This window comes from Myotis davidii, unplaced genomic scaffold (assembly GCF_000327345.1).
Source record: "Myotis davidii unplaced genomic scaffold, ASM32734v1 scaffold395, whole genome shotgun sequence".
Taxonomy (NCBI): domain Eukaryota; kingdom Metazoa; phylum Chordata; class Mammalia; order Chiroptera; family Vespertilionidae; genus Myotis; species Myotis davidii.
Genome location: NW_006287904.1, coordinates 3,964,945 through 3,981,744, shown reverse-complemented (window position 1 = coordinate 3,981,744; position 16,800 = coordinate 3,964,945). Strand labels below are relative to the sequence as shown.

The following is a 16,800-nucleotide window of genomic DNA, read 5'->3' as shown; positions in this document are numbered from 1 at the left end:
TCCTAGGCTTAACTCCCATGGCCTCACTTCCTATGATGGGGTTCAACTTTGTTGTAAAAATATTGCCTATCTTGCTTGGATACTTCTATAAGAGCCACTTTATAGCATTCCCTACCAGCACCCTTCGATCTTGGTCATTCTCTCAACCAGAGATGGGACTGTATTTTGTGTGTTTGAGGAATGATAAGGAGCTTGGCTGTTCGATGACTTGAATAGACTGAGAGAGGAGGAAGCAAAGGATAAAGATAGTTACAATGCAGAGCCTAGAATAGATCCTGTAGGACCTCAGAGGCCTTGGTAAGGATTTTGGATTCATTCTCCGTGTGATGTGAAGTCATTGTCAGACTTTGAGTGAGCTGTATATTAATAAAGCATTGCACTGGCTTATGTGTGGAGAAAGGACCACCATTCTATAGGCATATGGTGGCTTGAGCAGGGCCATGGCAGTGCAAATGGTAAAAAATAGTGTGTTTTGGACATATTTTGAAGTACAGTCAACAAGATTTCATAATGGGTTGGATGTAGGGTGTAAGAGTGAGTAACCAAGGATGAGTCCAAGGCTTTTGGTCTGAGCAGTTGCCACTGGAGAAGCGGCCACTCACTGAAACGATGAACAGTGGGAAGAAGTGTGTTTGATGGAAAGAGGGGACAGATATCAGTCAGTTGTTTTCGATGGGTTAATCTTGTGATGACTCAGGTATCCATGTGAAGATGTGGTGTAAAGACACTTTAAATCCTCTAAATTTACAGTCCTAAGTACCACACCAAATTGTTTTTATAAGCCAGAGGCCAGATGGCAAGGCACCAGAGTGAACCGTATGAATTATGAGATATGTTTGAAGATGAAGACAAAGATCAATCAGGAATTACAAACAGCCCGAGTGTCTAGCTTTTCAATCTCAGTTTGCTGCTGCACCCATCACGATGTTACCAAGATGGGTATGTTTATTTGTTTGGTTAATTATCTCAGCCTCAGATATGTACCAATTCTATTTTAATGCAGATAATAGAACTGCTCCCCTTGAAGATTTTCTCCAAAACAAACAAAAATATATAAACATGGTTGTTTTACAGCATGGTAATGTAACCAATGACAAAGGGCTCTGGGGAACTGATTGCCCAAAATGGTCACGCTGCCTGGATTTGAATCCTGGTTTGGATTCCTTGTAGCTCTATTAACCTCTTCATGAGTGGAAAACACAGGCTGCAGAGATGATTCAATCAGACAATCTCCATAAAGCACTTAACACAGAGTCTGGGACATAGTTGCAACCCAAGAAATATTAGCTGTTATTTCTTAAATTCACAGAAGCATGCAATACAGACACACAACCCACTGACCCCATATCTTTACAGCCAGGCACTGATAAACACACAGTAGTTAATCTACATCTGTGGTACGTGCACACATATGCTCTAGAAACATGCCTTAAATTTTCTCATTCCCTCACTGCCTGTCTTGTCTGCCTTTGACTTGATGACATTTTCTTGTCATGCTTTTCAAGAATGGAAAGATTATTTTTCTTTTTCTTCCAAGAGCTGGCTGTTACTACGGATGCCTGCCATGGCTCACGGCTGGCTGTCCTCCTGAATGAATGACAAATACTCTCAGTATATAATTCTTCTCTAAAAATAGACCACCACGACGATCTTTAGCTTTAATTCTCAGTTCCACACACCTTGGGAAGAAAAATTCCATTCTTCTTAGAGATTTACTGCTAATCTATCCCAAGCAATGTGACTTGGTGAAAATGAACAAATATCCTCTCCCATTTTGCAAAAAGCCCTAGTTTTGCCTCATCTGTTTATTTGATTTATATAAAGTAGAAATGTGGCAGGTTTCTTCTATCAGTTGAATATTCATCTGTTTGGCTTTGGGGAGCCTTTAACCTGGAGTACTCTATCTGGATAATTTAATGCGTGACTTGCCTGCTCTGTCTTCCTCCAGATGCACATGAATGAATTGAGTGGGTACAGGATACCTTCAAAGTCAAAGTCACTGTGTGGAAGGAGCTAGATTACTCTTAGCACTATACTAGTAAGCCAACTAAACTTTTGATGGACACATCCCACAAGAGTTCACTTGGCTTTCTGGGGCAAGGCCTACTCAGTTCACATCATCTATACTCCTGCAATGCATGTTTTTAGCAATAAATAAAAAAAAATACAGCAACACTTGGAACACTGTATATTGGAAAAATGAACACTGTTGGCACAATGTTAACGGAGCCTAAGCATGAATTCTATTTATCTCCTTCCAACCTTAATATCCATAAACCAATTAAATTTGAAGTTGGACCACCCTGCTCCCCTGATTTGGGTTGGAACGAGGAAATCAATCAAGATCTTAAGAGGAGCATCTGAGATCTTGCTCTTCGGCCTATGTTGCCAGTTTGGCTCAAACAAAGTAATAAAAAAAGAGATCTTAATACCAAATCATTAACAGCTCCTCTAAAGCTGTCTTGGCACACTTACTCTGGATCTTCCACTGGGGAACCCAAAATCTGGAAGGCTACTGGAAATTTGTCAAATCTATATTTATATCCTAGATATCACTCAGTAAAATCAGGGGCAATGAATTTTGCAAATTGCATGCTGGTGACTTTGATATCATTCCCTGGACAGAGGTAGCTCCTCTCTGCATTACTGCTGTTTTTATCTTTGTAGTAGTCATCATCATTATCATTATTATTATTTCCAGCCTTAGTATGTGAAGAAAGGAAGAAAGGAAACTATATTTTGCGCGCGCGTGCGCGCGCACACACACACACACACACACACACACACACACACACACACACAATCATTTAGGTACCTACAATGGCAAGTATTAAAACACCCAGAGTCAACCTGGCTTAAGCAATCAGGATATTACCTCAGATAACACGAGGTGTAATGTAGGCAGACACTGGAGATGGATAAGTCAGTAGCAGAATGACATCATGGAGGACTCAAGTTCTTTTCATCAATTTACTTTGCCTTCCTCATTCCAGCCTTGAAGCTGGCTTCCTTCATGCTCCGAAAAGGCTACCTGTTTGCAAATATTCAGTGATGGCACCTTCCCTTAGTCTGTTCTCATCAGCGTGGAGACCCTTTCCCAGACTTCTCATCAGAATTTCCTTCTCTCATTGGCCAAAATTGTAACACACGTTCTTCCTCAACCAATCACTGGTGAGGTAAATGAAACCACCATGAGGATTTACCTCTTTGGTACTGACGTTGAGAACAATGTTTCCTAAAGAACATGGCTATAGAGAGAAAGGTGGAAACCCCAGAGCAGTGTTGGCATTTTATAAGACAGAAGAAAGGACATGGCTCTGAGATTGGCAACCAACAGAGTCTCCTAAATATACAGAGACCCTGGTGGAGAATAACTGGAATAGTGGTAGGGGAAGAAGGAGGAGTTGGAGGATGTAGAAGGGGAGGCAAAGCGAAAGAAGAAGATAAGAAGGACTTAGGGAGCAAGGGTATGTAATTCCCTCCCCTGGAGTGTGGGCAGGGCCAATGAATATGATGGGATAGTCACTCCCTTCGTTAGGTCCTATAACATGAGAAAGGTGTGGGAAGATCACTCTGGTGATTACTATGTTATATTAAACTCCATCCTAGCAGAGTGGAGTGAGACCATCCTGTTGGCCTTTAAGAAATATGTTCTCATGTCATGAGAGGAGGGTGGCCACGTGGGAAGCACCTGAGGTGGCCTCTAGTTACTGAGAGCATTCCTGGCCTGCAGTTAGCAAGAAAATGGAGACCTCAGCTATATAGCTGCAAAGAACTGAATTTTTCCAATAGCCTGTGACCTTGGAAGAGGACCCCAAGCCTCAGATGGGATAGCAGGGCTGGCTGACACCTCAATTTCATTCTGGTAATTGTCTAGCCAAATGGGCCCTCTGGCTTGTTCCTAGATTTCCGACCCACAGAAACGGTGAGATAATAAGTATGTGTAGTTCTAAGGTGGTAAATTTGAGGCATTTTGTTATGCAGCAATAGAAACTAATACACTGACTGTAGACTATTGGATGAGTGAGAAATAAACATATTCATTGTGTCAAACCATTAAGCTTTGGCGGTTCATAGCAGCTAGTGTTACCTTAACTATAAGTGGCATTAATAAGGATGCTCACAGAAAGGCAGTAAATGCCCCATCAATTGTGCAGGGACTGTCTCCTCTGGAAATCTCGTCCTAGAGATGGTCTTCTGAGGCTGGCCCACAGCACTGCTGTACCTGATAATGAAATGGAATTCCGAATAGCAATGACATATTAGTTGTCACCTCCAAATTACAGCACTTTTCATTTATGGGATCTGGCTTGCTCCAATTAATTAGAATCTGGGCCAGATACATAAAGCATGATACCTCTGAGAACCATCAGGACTGTCTGTCACATTTATGCAGTAGAAAAGGCATTGTATTTCTGGCAGGATCTAAGGGGTTTTTATTTTTATTTTTTTTTAGTGTGTGTGTGTGTGTGTGTTTTCTTTTTTAAATAAGGCAAGCATACTAACATCTATTCTACTCAAATAGGGAAATAGGATTCCAGCTTTTTTCAGCCTTAAAATGTCATATAACTTTTCGAATAGATTCCCTGGCTCTCATGAAAGTGAACATATACTTAATACCAGATACTGTGATGGTAATCCATATATAGTTTCTCATTCAATGCTTACTATACCCTGAGAAGAAAGTATGAATGAAAAAGGGGCTATGTACAAGTTTAGTGACCCAAAGTGACCCTTCCTCCCTCTCTCCCTCTCTCCTAATATATTTTCATAGATGGTACTAGAATATTATGAAGCTTAAACTGACAGGTGGCATTTTAATCCCACCATTGGAAATGAGGTCGAAGCTTATGCTCTCTCCATGGGCCTCTGTCTCTCGGCTGCTGTCCAGAGCCCAGGAACCAGGTACAGGAGCCGTGGGGGTAGCTTCAGGCTCTCTGTGCAGCTGCCCGACCAGGCTGTAGACAAACTTCCGAATGAAGTTTCAATGAAGAACCAGAAGGGGCCCTGCCATGAAGCTAGATGGCTTGGCATTTTGCTCTTGGATCCTGACAGACAAGTTTAAAATACCTCCCATCTTTACCCCATGATTTATTACAAATCAGAAGATCAGTTTTTTTGACTTCCTGCTATCTGCAAAGGTCACCTGATGGGTACTCTATGATAGGAACGTTGCCAAAGTAATTCTAATCACAAGAACAAACAGATCACAGATGAAACAATGTAAAATGCTTTCTGAGACAAATTCATAAAACCCTTAACATTCTAGAGCACTGGGATCATCAGAACCAGACGGATGCTATTCCTTCTGGAAGAAAGACCACTCACAATGATTAAGAAGCAGCACGTTTGAGGGGCTGCAGTGGGCTGAGGTGTGGTTCGACATGAAGCCTGTTGGCTTTTACTCATGTTCTTTCTTCTCTTCATCAGAAGAACCATAAATTGCATGTTCAATCCTCACCGAGGAGTATGTTTTTATTGATTTTTAGAGAGAGAGGAAGATCGATGTGAGAAACATCAATCGGTTGCCTCCCATATGCACCCCTACTGGGGATTGAACCCACAACTTATTAGTATATGGGATGATGCTCCCACCAACTGAACCACCCAGCGAGGGCAACTGCACACTTTAATTTTGTGAGGTGGATTTTTTTTTCCCCTTCCCGCCCCCTTTTTTTCTTTTTTCTTTTTTTTTTGCTTTGTGCAACTTATTCATGAGATACTTATTTGATCATTTCACTTGCAGGCTATCTACCTGAGTAGAAGAGATAAAGTCCAATATAGCAGTTAGAAAAAAATTCACTCCATAGAAACTGCTAATAGTGAAACCTCATACCTAGGAATTTATCTTTTACAATGTTATTTGGAAGGTCATGTCCACTGGGGGTGATCACTAGCAAACTGATCAACATATTAAGCATCCGGTAAAAATGTATTAATGAAACAAATGAAACCAGCAACTTCAGCTTAATCACATTGCCTTTTGAATAAGAATGGAGGAATATCAAACCTATCAGGGCAGCTCAGCAACTGACTTCTAGAAAATGCAGCCAAGAACTAGGAAATGTAAGCAAAAATTCTGAGATGAATCATTAAGTAAAAGTTAAAAACCAATAACATACTACCCCCCCACCCCCCAAATCCTCTATTTAATTGCCTGATATTAGGTTCAATTTCTATTTTGCGTTAAGGAACATGAAATTCCAACTAGTTGGATGACTTATTTTCCAATACAAAAGCAAGTCACAAGCAGCAAATTAGAAGCCTCAAAGAGTCCTGCAGAGAGAGATGGCCTCTGTGTAGGGAGAGTTAGAAAAATGTTGGAATCACACCGCAGTATGGAGTCATTAGTACCAGGGAAAAAACTACAACATGCAAAAGTTCAATAACTGGTGTTTACAAGGGCGATTCTGAGTAATCAGGAAAAGGAAATTACAAAAACAATATAATTGCTTTGAAATTTACAAAGCATTTGCAGTTCTGTTGTATAGGAATGAAATTCCATGCGACATATTCTGCCTTTCACAGTAGGGAAATAGAAACCAGATTATAGAACAATTTGCCAGCAGAATTCCCAACAGGGAAATGCTTGGAACATAAAATGACATGTTCTCTCTTATCAGGAAGGCTTGCCTCTCCGGGATGCCTCCTCTCTTGAGCACCCTTGCCTGATGAGGTTTTCCCTGGACTTCTTTGTGATGGAAAGACCTCATTTCCCCAAAAATATGGAACTCCAAGAAAATGTTTCAGGAGGAAAAGTAGCAGCTAACTTTGCAAAGTAGTAATAATGTGTTATCAGAAAATTATTTTAGCAATTTCCAATCATGAATCTCATTGAAAAGACTCATTGCATTTGTGCCATGTGATTTTTGTCATTTTTCCAAGGAACTTTGCAAATTTCTTAATGAAACTCGGTAGGAAAATATTGTTCCACGAACAGAGATCCAATTTGCAATTGACTTTTCATATGTACACCCAAGTCATATATACCTCATTGAATGAAACTTTGGTTCAATATCTGCTGAAAAGATATAGTTAAAGAAACCAGTTCTAAAAATCTCATTAAGCTTATCAAACTCCAGGGTGAGCACTTCCATTGTACTTTTAGAAAAAAGATTAATCCAGGGAGGAGGAAACAGACCTCTGCCAAAACGATGATCAGCGAGGTTTTTCTATTATAGAAATAACAAGAGGCCCGGTGCATGAAATTCATGCACTCTTGGGGTGGTGGTGTCCCTCAGCCCGGATTGTGAGCGGATGCAGGCCAGGCTGAGGGACCCCCACTGGTGCACAATTAGGGCTGGGGAGGGACATGGGAGGTTGGCCAGCTGGGGAAGGGTCACAAGGCTCCAGGGCATGTCCGGGCAGTCTTGCTCAGTCCTGATCAGCCGGGCCTCAGCAGCATGCTAACCTATCAGTCGGAGCCTTCTGGTGGTCAGTGCACATCATAGCAAGCGAGTAAGTGGCCTTAGCATATCATTAGCATATTACTCTTTGATTGGCTGAATGGCCAACTGGATGACCTGATACTTAGCATATTAGGCTTTTATTATATAGGATAACTATTATTTACCAGCAAGACCCCCTGACTGAAGGATATTATTCCAACCCAAGGCCTTGCTTGTTGACCCACACCTGGTTTTACATTTTGTGGAGAGATGACTTATGCCAATGGAACCCCCAAAATCAAAGTCTTTTCTTGGACAAGTCTGGTCTTTGTTGCCATCTTCCTGCCACATGAGGAGATTACTGTGTTGATTACTGTGACTCACACCCAATCCTTCCACCTGAGGGTCGTCTGACAACCTATGGACCAAACAACATTGCAGAGAAGAGCTTCAGTAAAACACGGTGTTCACAGTCTGAATTCTTGATGACTTTGTTTCTACCTCATGCCATCCTGCTCCTTATTTTCTTTACTGCTAACATCGGCTCTTAAATGCTCTCTTGACTTCCTTACCTCACCCTTTGAGATTTTCCTGTCTCCGTGGTTTTCTCATCTTGCTAGTCAATTATTCTGGTCACTGACTTTATCTGTAGTCTCCGGCCAGAGAAGGGCCCTCTTGGTTGAACCCAGCGTCCACCCCCAATCAATCTCTGTGAAGTGACTCTCTGAGGAGGAACGGGGCAATTTCACTTGCCTTTGAAGGTTCTTTCCTGTGTGCTCTTTTCTCTTCCTTCCCATTTCCTCTCTGTCATTTTCTTAAGACTGAATTGCTCACCGCCCTGGCTCTAGGTTCTCTCTATGACAATCCATCCTTTGCTTCAATATTACAACATTAATGGTTCCTCTTATCCTCACCCTTCAAAGTGCAAATGTGAGCACTGCTGTTTAACTCTCCTGACTCCCAATCCAGATCTAAGGAACTCATGTTATATAAACAGAGAACTACAAACAAGGGTGTTCGCAGGATAGGAGCACCTAGCAATCCTGCCAAAGAGAATGATGAGGAGGCAAGGTTGAAGGAAGGTCTCTGGCTGGCCTACAATAACTCATTCAGAGAGGTTAGAAAGATTTAAATGAAATGGATAATTTTATAGCAAAATAGAAGCTAACCAACCTGACTTGAGCAAACTTAAAAAAAATAGAATAAAAAAAGTGAAAAGTTTCCCAATCTTTTTAAAAAAATGGGTGCTAGGTTTATGTATTATTGACAGTTTTTCCCCACCACAAACATTCAAAGAGGAGATGGGTTCTATAAACTGTTCCACAGAAAAAAACAAAGACATCCATGGAATCTTCACAAATCATTTTTAAAACTTGGCATATTCTTAAAAATAAAATCTGACCAAGGACACAAAGTTACAGTCAGAGAACAATCTCCCTTATGTACATAGATGTAAAAATAATAAAGCATTGGCCATCAAAACCCAGCAGTTTATTAAAAGAAAATCCCCATGTCCAAGTAGGACCTTTTCCAGGAATGTAAGAAGAGTTTAATATTAGGCTATCTATTAATATAATCCATCACATAAAGAGGCCAAAGGCTCCCCAAATCACATGATTACCTTGATACTTGCCAAGAAGTCATTTGAAACAATTCCACTTCCATTCCTGATGGAAATTCTTAGTAAGCTAAGGAACATTACCCTTCTTGCACACAAGAAAGACAGTCTTAATTTAATTGCCACATGAAAGGGAAATTGGGACTTGGTGTAGAAGGGGGGGCTTAAGGAATGATTTATTTGGAAATGAGTTTGTCTTGAAGTTAAATTTGCAAAAACCCACCTTATATTTCTCAGGCTGTATGTCTACATTTGCAGTGGTTTCCAGAGTGGCTTGAAATATAATAGAGCTGAGACCACTCCTTAGCACTAAAAATGCACAATGTACACTTATAGACAATGTACACTTACAGCAAAACATTGGTCCTACCCTAATCCCCCCAAAACGGGAGAGAATGAGAAAAGCAAAATTATTATTGGAGACATTATGACAATCTCCTATAATAGCTAGCATTTACTTACTCTGTACCAGGTGCTATGGTAAGCACTTAGCACACACTAACTAACTTAACCCAAGTGACAGCGCTTCAGAGGGCATTCTTATGCTCACTTTGCAGAAAGAACAGTGATGCCCAGGAGAGTCAAGGACAGAGAAGCGTGTTAAATGGCATCCCAAAGTGGCGCAATGGGATTTCAAGATGGCTGTGTCTGATTCCAGAGCCCACCCTCTGAGCCAGTAAGCAACACTATATGTCGTTACTAATGAATAAGAAATAGAATCTAAAGTATCTTAGATTATAAGGTTAATATAAAGCAAATTTCCTATGTCAGCTATAACCAGCTAAGAAAATATAAGAGATGGTTCTTAAGAGTAACCTAGCGTATACATACCCAGGCCAGAGCTAACAGAGAAGTAGGCAGGAATTATTTGAAGAACATTACCAAGCATATGTGAATGGCATAAAAGACATTTTAGTCACTAAAGATATATACTATGTTCTTGGATGAGAAATCTCATTATATGTAAAGATTTCACTAAAATGATCTTAAAAGTATAATGCCATTACTTTCAAAATGTAATTTTTATAACTTGAAGGAAAAACAAAAAGGCGAGTACAGCTAAATAAATACGTAATAAAACTCCTAGGAGGGTACTTATATTATCAATTGTCAGTCTATTATAAAGCTACAATAATTAGCCCTGGCTAGTTTGGCTCAATGGGTAGAGCATTGGCTCATAGACTGAAGGGTCACAGGTTAGATTCTGGTCAAAGGTACGTACTTTGGTTGTAGGCTCAATCCCCGGCCTGTGTGGGCTGGTGTGTACGGGTGCCAACAAATCAATGTGTCTCTCTCACACCCATGTTTCCCTCTCTCTCTCTCCCCCTCCCTTCTACTCTCTCTGAAAATTAATAGGAAAAATATCCTTAGGTGAGCATTAACAGCAACAACAATAAGCTATAATAATGAAAACATTTAAATAGTAATGCAAAAGTACAGTATAGTAATAAATGCAAAATCATTAGAATATAACAGATGACTCTAAAAGAGAACCCAATACATATTGTCGTTTATTACATAATAAATGTAACATTTCAAAAAAAGAGAATACATTATTCAACAAATGGTTATAGAAATACCTATTAATCATTTGGGGAAAAATTGTATTTCTTCTGTACCCCATATCAACATAAATTCCAGATGGAGTAAAGTGATAAAAGTAAAAAAAATGTATATGTTAAGGATCTTGAAAAACATATGGGTTAATATTTAATCTTCTCCCAGGGTGGGGGAGACTTTCTAAATATAAATGGAAAGAAGGAACCGTAGATGAATTTGTGACATTTAATAACATAAAAAAGAAATCTTCTATGTTGAAAATGTAATAAAATTGAAAACAAATTATAAGTTGGAAAAATGTTAGCAACATATATGGAAGAGCATGGTTTTAATATTTATAAAGAATTCTAAAAAATCAATAGGAAACGGATGAATACTTTATTAAAATGTACAAGGACATGAATAAAGAATTCACAAAAGAAAAAAGACAAATAATTTGAAAAATATGTAAAACAATCCTCTCTAGTGAATAAATGCAATTCAAACAATAAGAAAATTAAATGCATCTTTGTCCTTCAAATTTACTGACTCTGCAAGAAAACAAACAACCCAATTTAAAAATGGGCCAAAGCTTGAATGGATATTTCTCCAAAGAAGATTCCCAAATGGCCAGTAAGCACATGCAAGGATGCTCAGCTTCCCTAATATTAGGGAAATTCAAGTCAAAATCAAAATGAGACATCATTTCACACCCATTAAGATCTAAAAAATAGAAAAAAATAAGTATTGGTGAGGATGTGGAGAAATTGGAACCCTTTGCAATGCTGGTAGGAATCTAAAATGGGGCTGCCATTGTGACAAACAGTATAATGATTCCTCAAAACTTTAAAAACAGAATTACCATGTAATCCAGCCATCCCACTTCCTGCTATATATTCAAGCAGGACTTGAACAGATATCTGTGCACCCAAGTTCATAGCAGCATTATTCAATAGCCCAAAATGGAAAGCAACCCAAGTGTCTATTGACAGACGAGTGGATAAACAAAAATGGGTAAACAATTGTGGTATAGACACACAATTGAATATTATTCAGCCTTAAGAAAGAAGGAAATTCTGACACATAACGCAACATAGATGGACCTTGAAGATTTATGTTAAGTGAAATGAGCCAGTCACAAAGGAACAAATATTACATGATTTCTCTCACATGAAGAATCTAGAGTGGTCAAATTCATAGAGCCAGACAATAGAACAGTGGTGGCCAGGGGCTTGATTAAGAGGATGGAGAATTAATATTTAATGGGTACAGAGTTTCAGTTTGGCAAGAAGTTCTGGAGACAGATGGTGGTGACGATTGCACACAATGTGAATGTATTTCATGCCACAGAACTGTCCACTGAAGAAATGGTTAAAACAGTATGCTTTATGTTATGTATATTTCACCTTAAATAGAAATAAATGTAGGGGGTTGGAATTGGATGCCTACATGAATTGGAGATCTGAAAAAGAGAAAGGAATGAACTAAAAACAAACTTCTCACCAACTCAGGTAGATGATAAAGAAATTTAAGCATAGCTAGAAAATGAATGAATGAATGAATGAATGAATAAATGAATAATTTCCCTGGGAATTCATAATCACAGACCTGAGGCTCAAATTTTGACCTGGGAAGCCCCCACATGCAAAAGTAATGCAATTATGTTCACAGTTAATGGGACCCCAAATGCAAAAATAATGAAATTCTGTTCTCAGCTAATGGCAGAAGGAAACACACTAGTGTGGAATATATTATTGGAAGAACTTCTAGTATAAACATGTCCTTTCACTCCAAATGGATTTCTAGATTTATTACACCGCCAATCAAAATCCTAGCAGGTGTTTTTGTGGAAATTGATTAGCTGATTCTAAAATGCACATAGAAATGCCAAAGGCCCAAAGAAATCATTTTTGAAAAAGCAAAGCAAAGCTGGAAGACTTAATCTGCCAGATAACAAAACTTTTTCATAAAGCCTTTACATCAAGACAGGGCTGCCTTGGTACAAGGATAGACAAATAGACCAATGGGGCATTCCAGAAACCTCCACATAAATTGGATATGCAGTCACTGGATTTATGGCAAAGTTGGTGGTACAGTGCAATAATGAATCTTGACCCCTACCTAAGACCATACCAAGAAACCAATTCTAAATGGATTAAAGAGCTATGTTGTTAGAATTCTGTCAATAACTTGGTAGGAGAAAAGACATTCATTGAAATAAGGGACATTGAAATGTGAATTTTTCCTTAGTGTTCCATATTCTCTGTCAAGCACTTAGAAAATAAATTAGGTTGTGGTTTTTCTGGACTAGTTAGTGGATAGATAGATGGGAGAGGTTCATGGCTTTCAAACTTTTTCAACTCAACTAATTTGATGAAAAAGAAAACCATATGAACTACATTGCCACTTGTGCTTACAGGAATTCACTCTCAAGAAACTGCATTGGGGTATCCAAAGTTCAAGACAGGGTTTTTAGACACGGGTATTGCCAGTAACTAGCTGTGTGATCTTAGGTAAATCACCACCTCCCTCTGGGCCTGGATTGACTCAAGAGACAAAATAAAGGGGGGATATTTAAATAAACTTTGAAGGTATAGACATGTTACTGATCTGGTGTAAGCTAACAGTCCGTTCCCCGGACGATGCACATGTCCATGTACTTGCACAATTTTGAACGTTCTGGTTCTTTATGAATCTTCAAAAGATCATTCGTGAACCTCCAAAGAATACATTGACCCTTGAACACCTGGAACATGTGATAATGGGTTTATAAAAGGAGGCATTGCCTTTTAGAGATGTGACCTAAAATAGTTATAGATGAAATAAGTTGATGTCTGGAATTTGCTTAGAATTATCCAGTGTGTTAATAGATGAAACAAGATGATAAATTGATAATTGATGAAGCCAGGTGATTAGGTACATGATGTTTCTTCATAGTTTTCTCTACTTTTGTGTATGTTGAAATTCTCCACCATAAAATAAATGTGCATAATAAAATTATCCATCATTTAAAAATTACCTGGAATAGATGATCTTTAGTGTTTCCAATTCTGATATCCCATGATTTAGCATCGCAAAGCATCTGCCAAGAAATGTGCTCTGGAAACATTTTTATGTGCTCAGGGCATTGAATCATCATCATTCCTCTTCTACTGAACCCTCTGGACTAAAGGGTTTGTTGTGGGCCTCATTTTCCAGATGATTCTGTGATATTCCATTTAATTACTTCCACAAATATACTTTCAGGGAAAGGGCAGCAAAACCAAAATCTAGAACCTGGACAAGAATTGGTTTGTAATCATTTCATGTGATACTGTGGCTCAATTCACTTTCAAATATTTCTTAAGAAGGCCAAAATAACGGCTGTAAATGAATTTTAGTGGCATGTCAAATACTGGGTTAGGATGTTAGGTGACATGGGAGATGTTGTGCTGTGGTTGAGAACTCACACTCCCGACCAATGCCACCTGAGTCCCTGTCCTTGCTGTGTCACTCAACTACGAGTCCTTGAGGGTAAGTCATCTTTCTGAGCCTCCACTTGCCTATCCATAAAGTGGAAATACCAGTGCAATTGCCCTCAGAGGGTAATCCTGAACAGTCAGGTTGTGCCGGACGTGTAGCAAGCATTGAGTAGATGCGCACCCTTGTTCTCTCAATGGTGCAAATAAATATAAAAGAGATGAAAAAGGACATACGATATAGGTCAAACATTATCAGTAGCTGCCGGTGGGTTTTGGCCAATAGGTGATCTTATTCTTTTCTTTATATTTGCTTGGACGTTGCAAATTTCTACAAGAAGTGTTTGTTACTGTTATCGTCAGAGAGAAAGGTTTCCTTAAAAAGTTATTTTAAAAATGTTTCTTGAGAAAGCTTAATGCCCAGGCTTGTCCCACTCGGTGCTCAGACAAACAAAGCTCTTCAGAGGAGTAAGATGGAATGATTGCTACTGTCCTGCTCTCATTTTCCTCCCTAGGCTCTCATCTGTAGGAAGATTCTTGCAAATGCCAGTGAGCCTTCAGATGTGGCGTTCCTGGTGTAGAATGAACGGAGGCTGCCTCTGCCCCCGTTTCTCGCCATCCTGTCTCCTCACCACACATTCCTCCACACCATGGGACCCTTAGAGAATATCACAAAGGCTGTGCCATGGAGAATTCATTCGGGTGCACTGTTTTGTATTCAGTTTCCTGGGGTTCATGTCCCGCCCCAACCCACCCCCTAATGCATAGCTCATCTCCACTGATTAAGAGCACCTAAGCCAGGACAGCAAGTTTAGGAATGTGTAAACAGGCTTCAGGCGCGTTTGAGAAACACTGACGTGTACAGATCTGAAACCATAAGCCAGATAAATTGGTGGTTAATTATGGCTATTACATAGGTAGATTTTGTGTTGCCAAAGAATTTACATTAGGATATCTATAAATAGCAAACCCATGTGGTGTGCTTGAACCCGGCTGCTGTGTATCTAAATGCTAAGCACTTTCCAGAACTCACCTACTGCTGAGCAATAGGCCCGATTCAAAAAGTTTAATGCCATCCTGGCCAGGTGGCTGAGTTGGTTGGAGCATGATCCCGTGCACCAAAAGGTTGCAGACTCAATTCCCAGTCAGGGCACATACCTCCCTAGGGCGTGGGTTCGATCCCCAGTTGGGGTGCCTACAGGAAGCAATGGATTGATGTTTCTCTCTCCCACTGATGTTTCTCTCCTTTCCTGTCCCTAAAATTCCATAAATGCCAGCTTCGCTCTTGAGTATAGCTACATTCATTTTCAGGATTCTAGATCATCTTTGAAATGGCCACTAACCCATATCACTTGGGTGATTGATGGTCAAGTACTGACAATGAGACACCCAGACACTTCTGGGTGGAGAAGAGTGGTACATATGTGTGGGTTGTGAGGCTGCCCTGGAGCAGATCATCTGGAGCCGAAGGATGCCATCTCCTTTCCTCAGGTGGGAGTATACCAGGGTGGCCTTCAGCTCATCTCACCTGTTCCTCACCATGACTCTGCAAAGTGAGGCTTCATCCTTATTTCCAAGTGTTTTAGAAAAGTGGACACACATGCCCCAGGTCAGGCATCTAGCAGGAAAATGTACATAAAAATAAGAAGGATGCAGAGCTCTCTGTCTTGGATTAATTACCTCCTATCTTCGGGGGCTGGGATGTGTACCGTGCCCAGCGACGCTTAAACTGAAAGCCACTTAGCTGTGATTTTGCTCCTTCCGTGTGTCAGTGGCTTCCAGGGGTGTGTGGAAAGGCGGAGAAGGGGGGTTCCTCTGCCCCCTTAGACCTGCCTTCCAAACTGGCACCCCTCTTTCCTTCACTCTTACGCAACGACCCCCCCCCGACCCCCATATTGCTGGGGGAACTCACTGGGAGACCTGTATAAAGAGCCAGGAACCTTGCACTTGTAAAAAATCCATCCAACTACCAAGTCCATCTTACAGTTCTCACTCCAAATGGCATCTCCCAGCCAGCGGCGGCATTTCCCTGGATCCTCTTCCAAGGTTGCCAAACAGGTGCCTGGCACCCACGAGAGTTTCCGAGCGGCAGCGACAGGAGCGGGGCCGCGGGTCGGGTCTGTGTATGTGTTCGCGTAACTCAGAGAAGCGAATGAAAGTTCCGCGAGTGTTAACTTCCACCAGAGCATCCCCGTTCCCGCCACCACAGCCCTCCCACCGCCCAGTTTTCCTGAAACCCACGGCATCCGAAGTGCGGGCTGACCTCTGGTAAGCGGAGGGTCTCGGAGACCCCCGGGATTCAGACAACCCTTGGCTGGCCCGCAAACGCCCCCCTGGCTTTTCTGGAGGAATAGCCCGGGGCTGTCCGCCCCCAGAAGCCGCCTAGTACCCACAGGCGTTTGAGGCACAAACAGGCAAAGAACCATGAAGCCATCAGCCCCCAAGAGCGCGATCTGACCCCGGAGGCCAGGTGAACTGCGTGAGCTCCAGGGGCAGAAGCCCACGAAGCCCGAGGGGTGTGAGGGCGAGGAGGCTGGGTCCGCAGGAACGTGGTCCAGCACCCTGAGCAGCGAGTCGAGCCGGACACTCAGGTCTCAAGGGAGGACCAGCCCTTGAACCCTGGTGGACTTAGGGGGCCCGTCTCAGCCCACCCCCCGGGCCAGCGCCAGTTCAGAGGAAACCAAGGTGGACAGATAGGGGCCCAAATGGAGAGTTTGCTTCTCTTGGGGCAATGCGCGCGGTACCTTGGATTCCTGGCTGCCGGTGGATGCCGGAGAGGGCGGCTGCTCGGCGCCCG

The 16,800-nt window shown here is 41.2% G+C and overlaps 1 protein-coding gene across 1 annotated transcript in view; it reads right to left on the bottom strand.

Moving 5' to 3' along the window:
* STAC (SH3 and cysteine rich domain) overlaps positions 1 to 16,798 on the bottom strand; it is a gene marked incomplete at its 5' end in the record, with an annotated part of 95,329 nt that extends 78,531 nt beyond the window's left edge. Inside the window, one exon of the mRNA XM_006759656.2 lies at positions 16,748 to 16,798. Within this exon, the coding sequence (XP_006759719.1) occupies positions 16,748 to 16,798 (51 nt within the window). The remainder of the gene's footprint in view (positions 1 to 16,747) is intronic.
* Between the last annotated feature and the right edge of the window lie 2 nt (positions 16,799 to 16,800).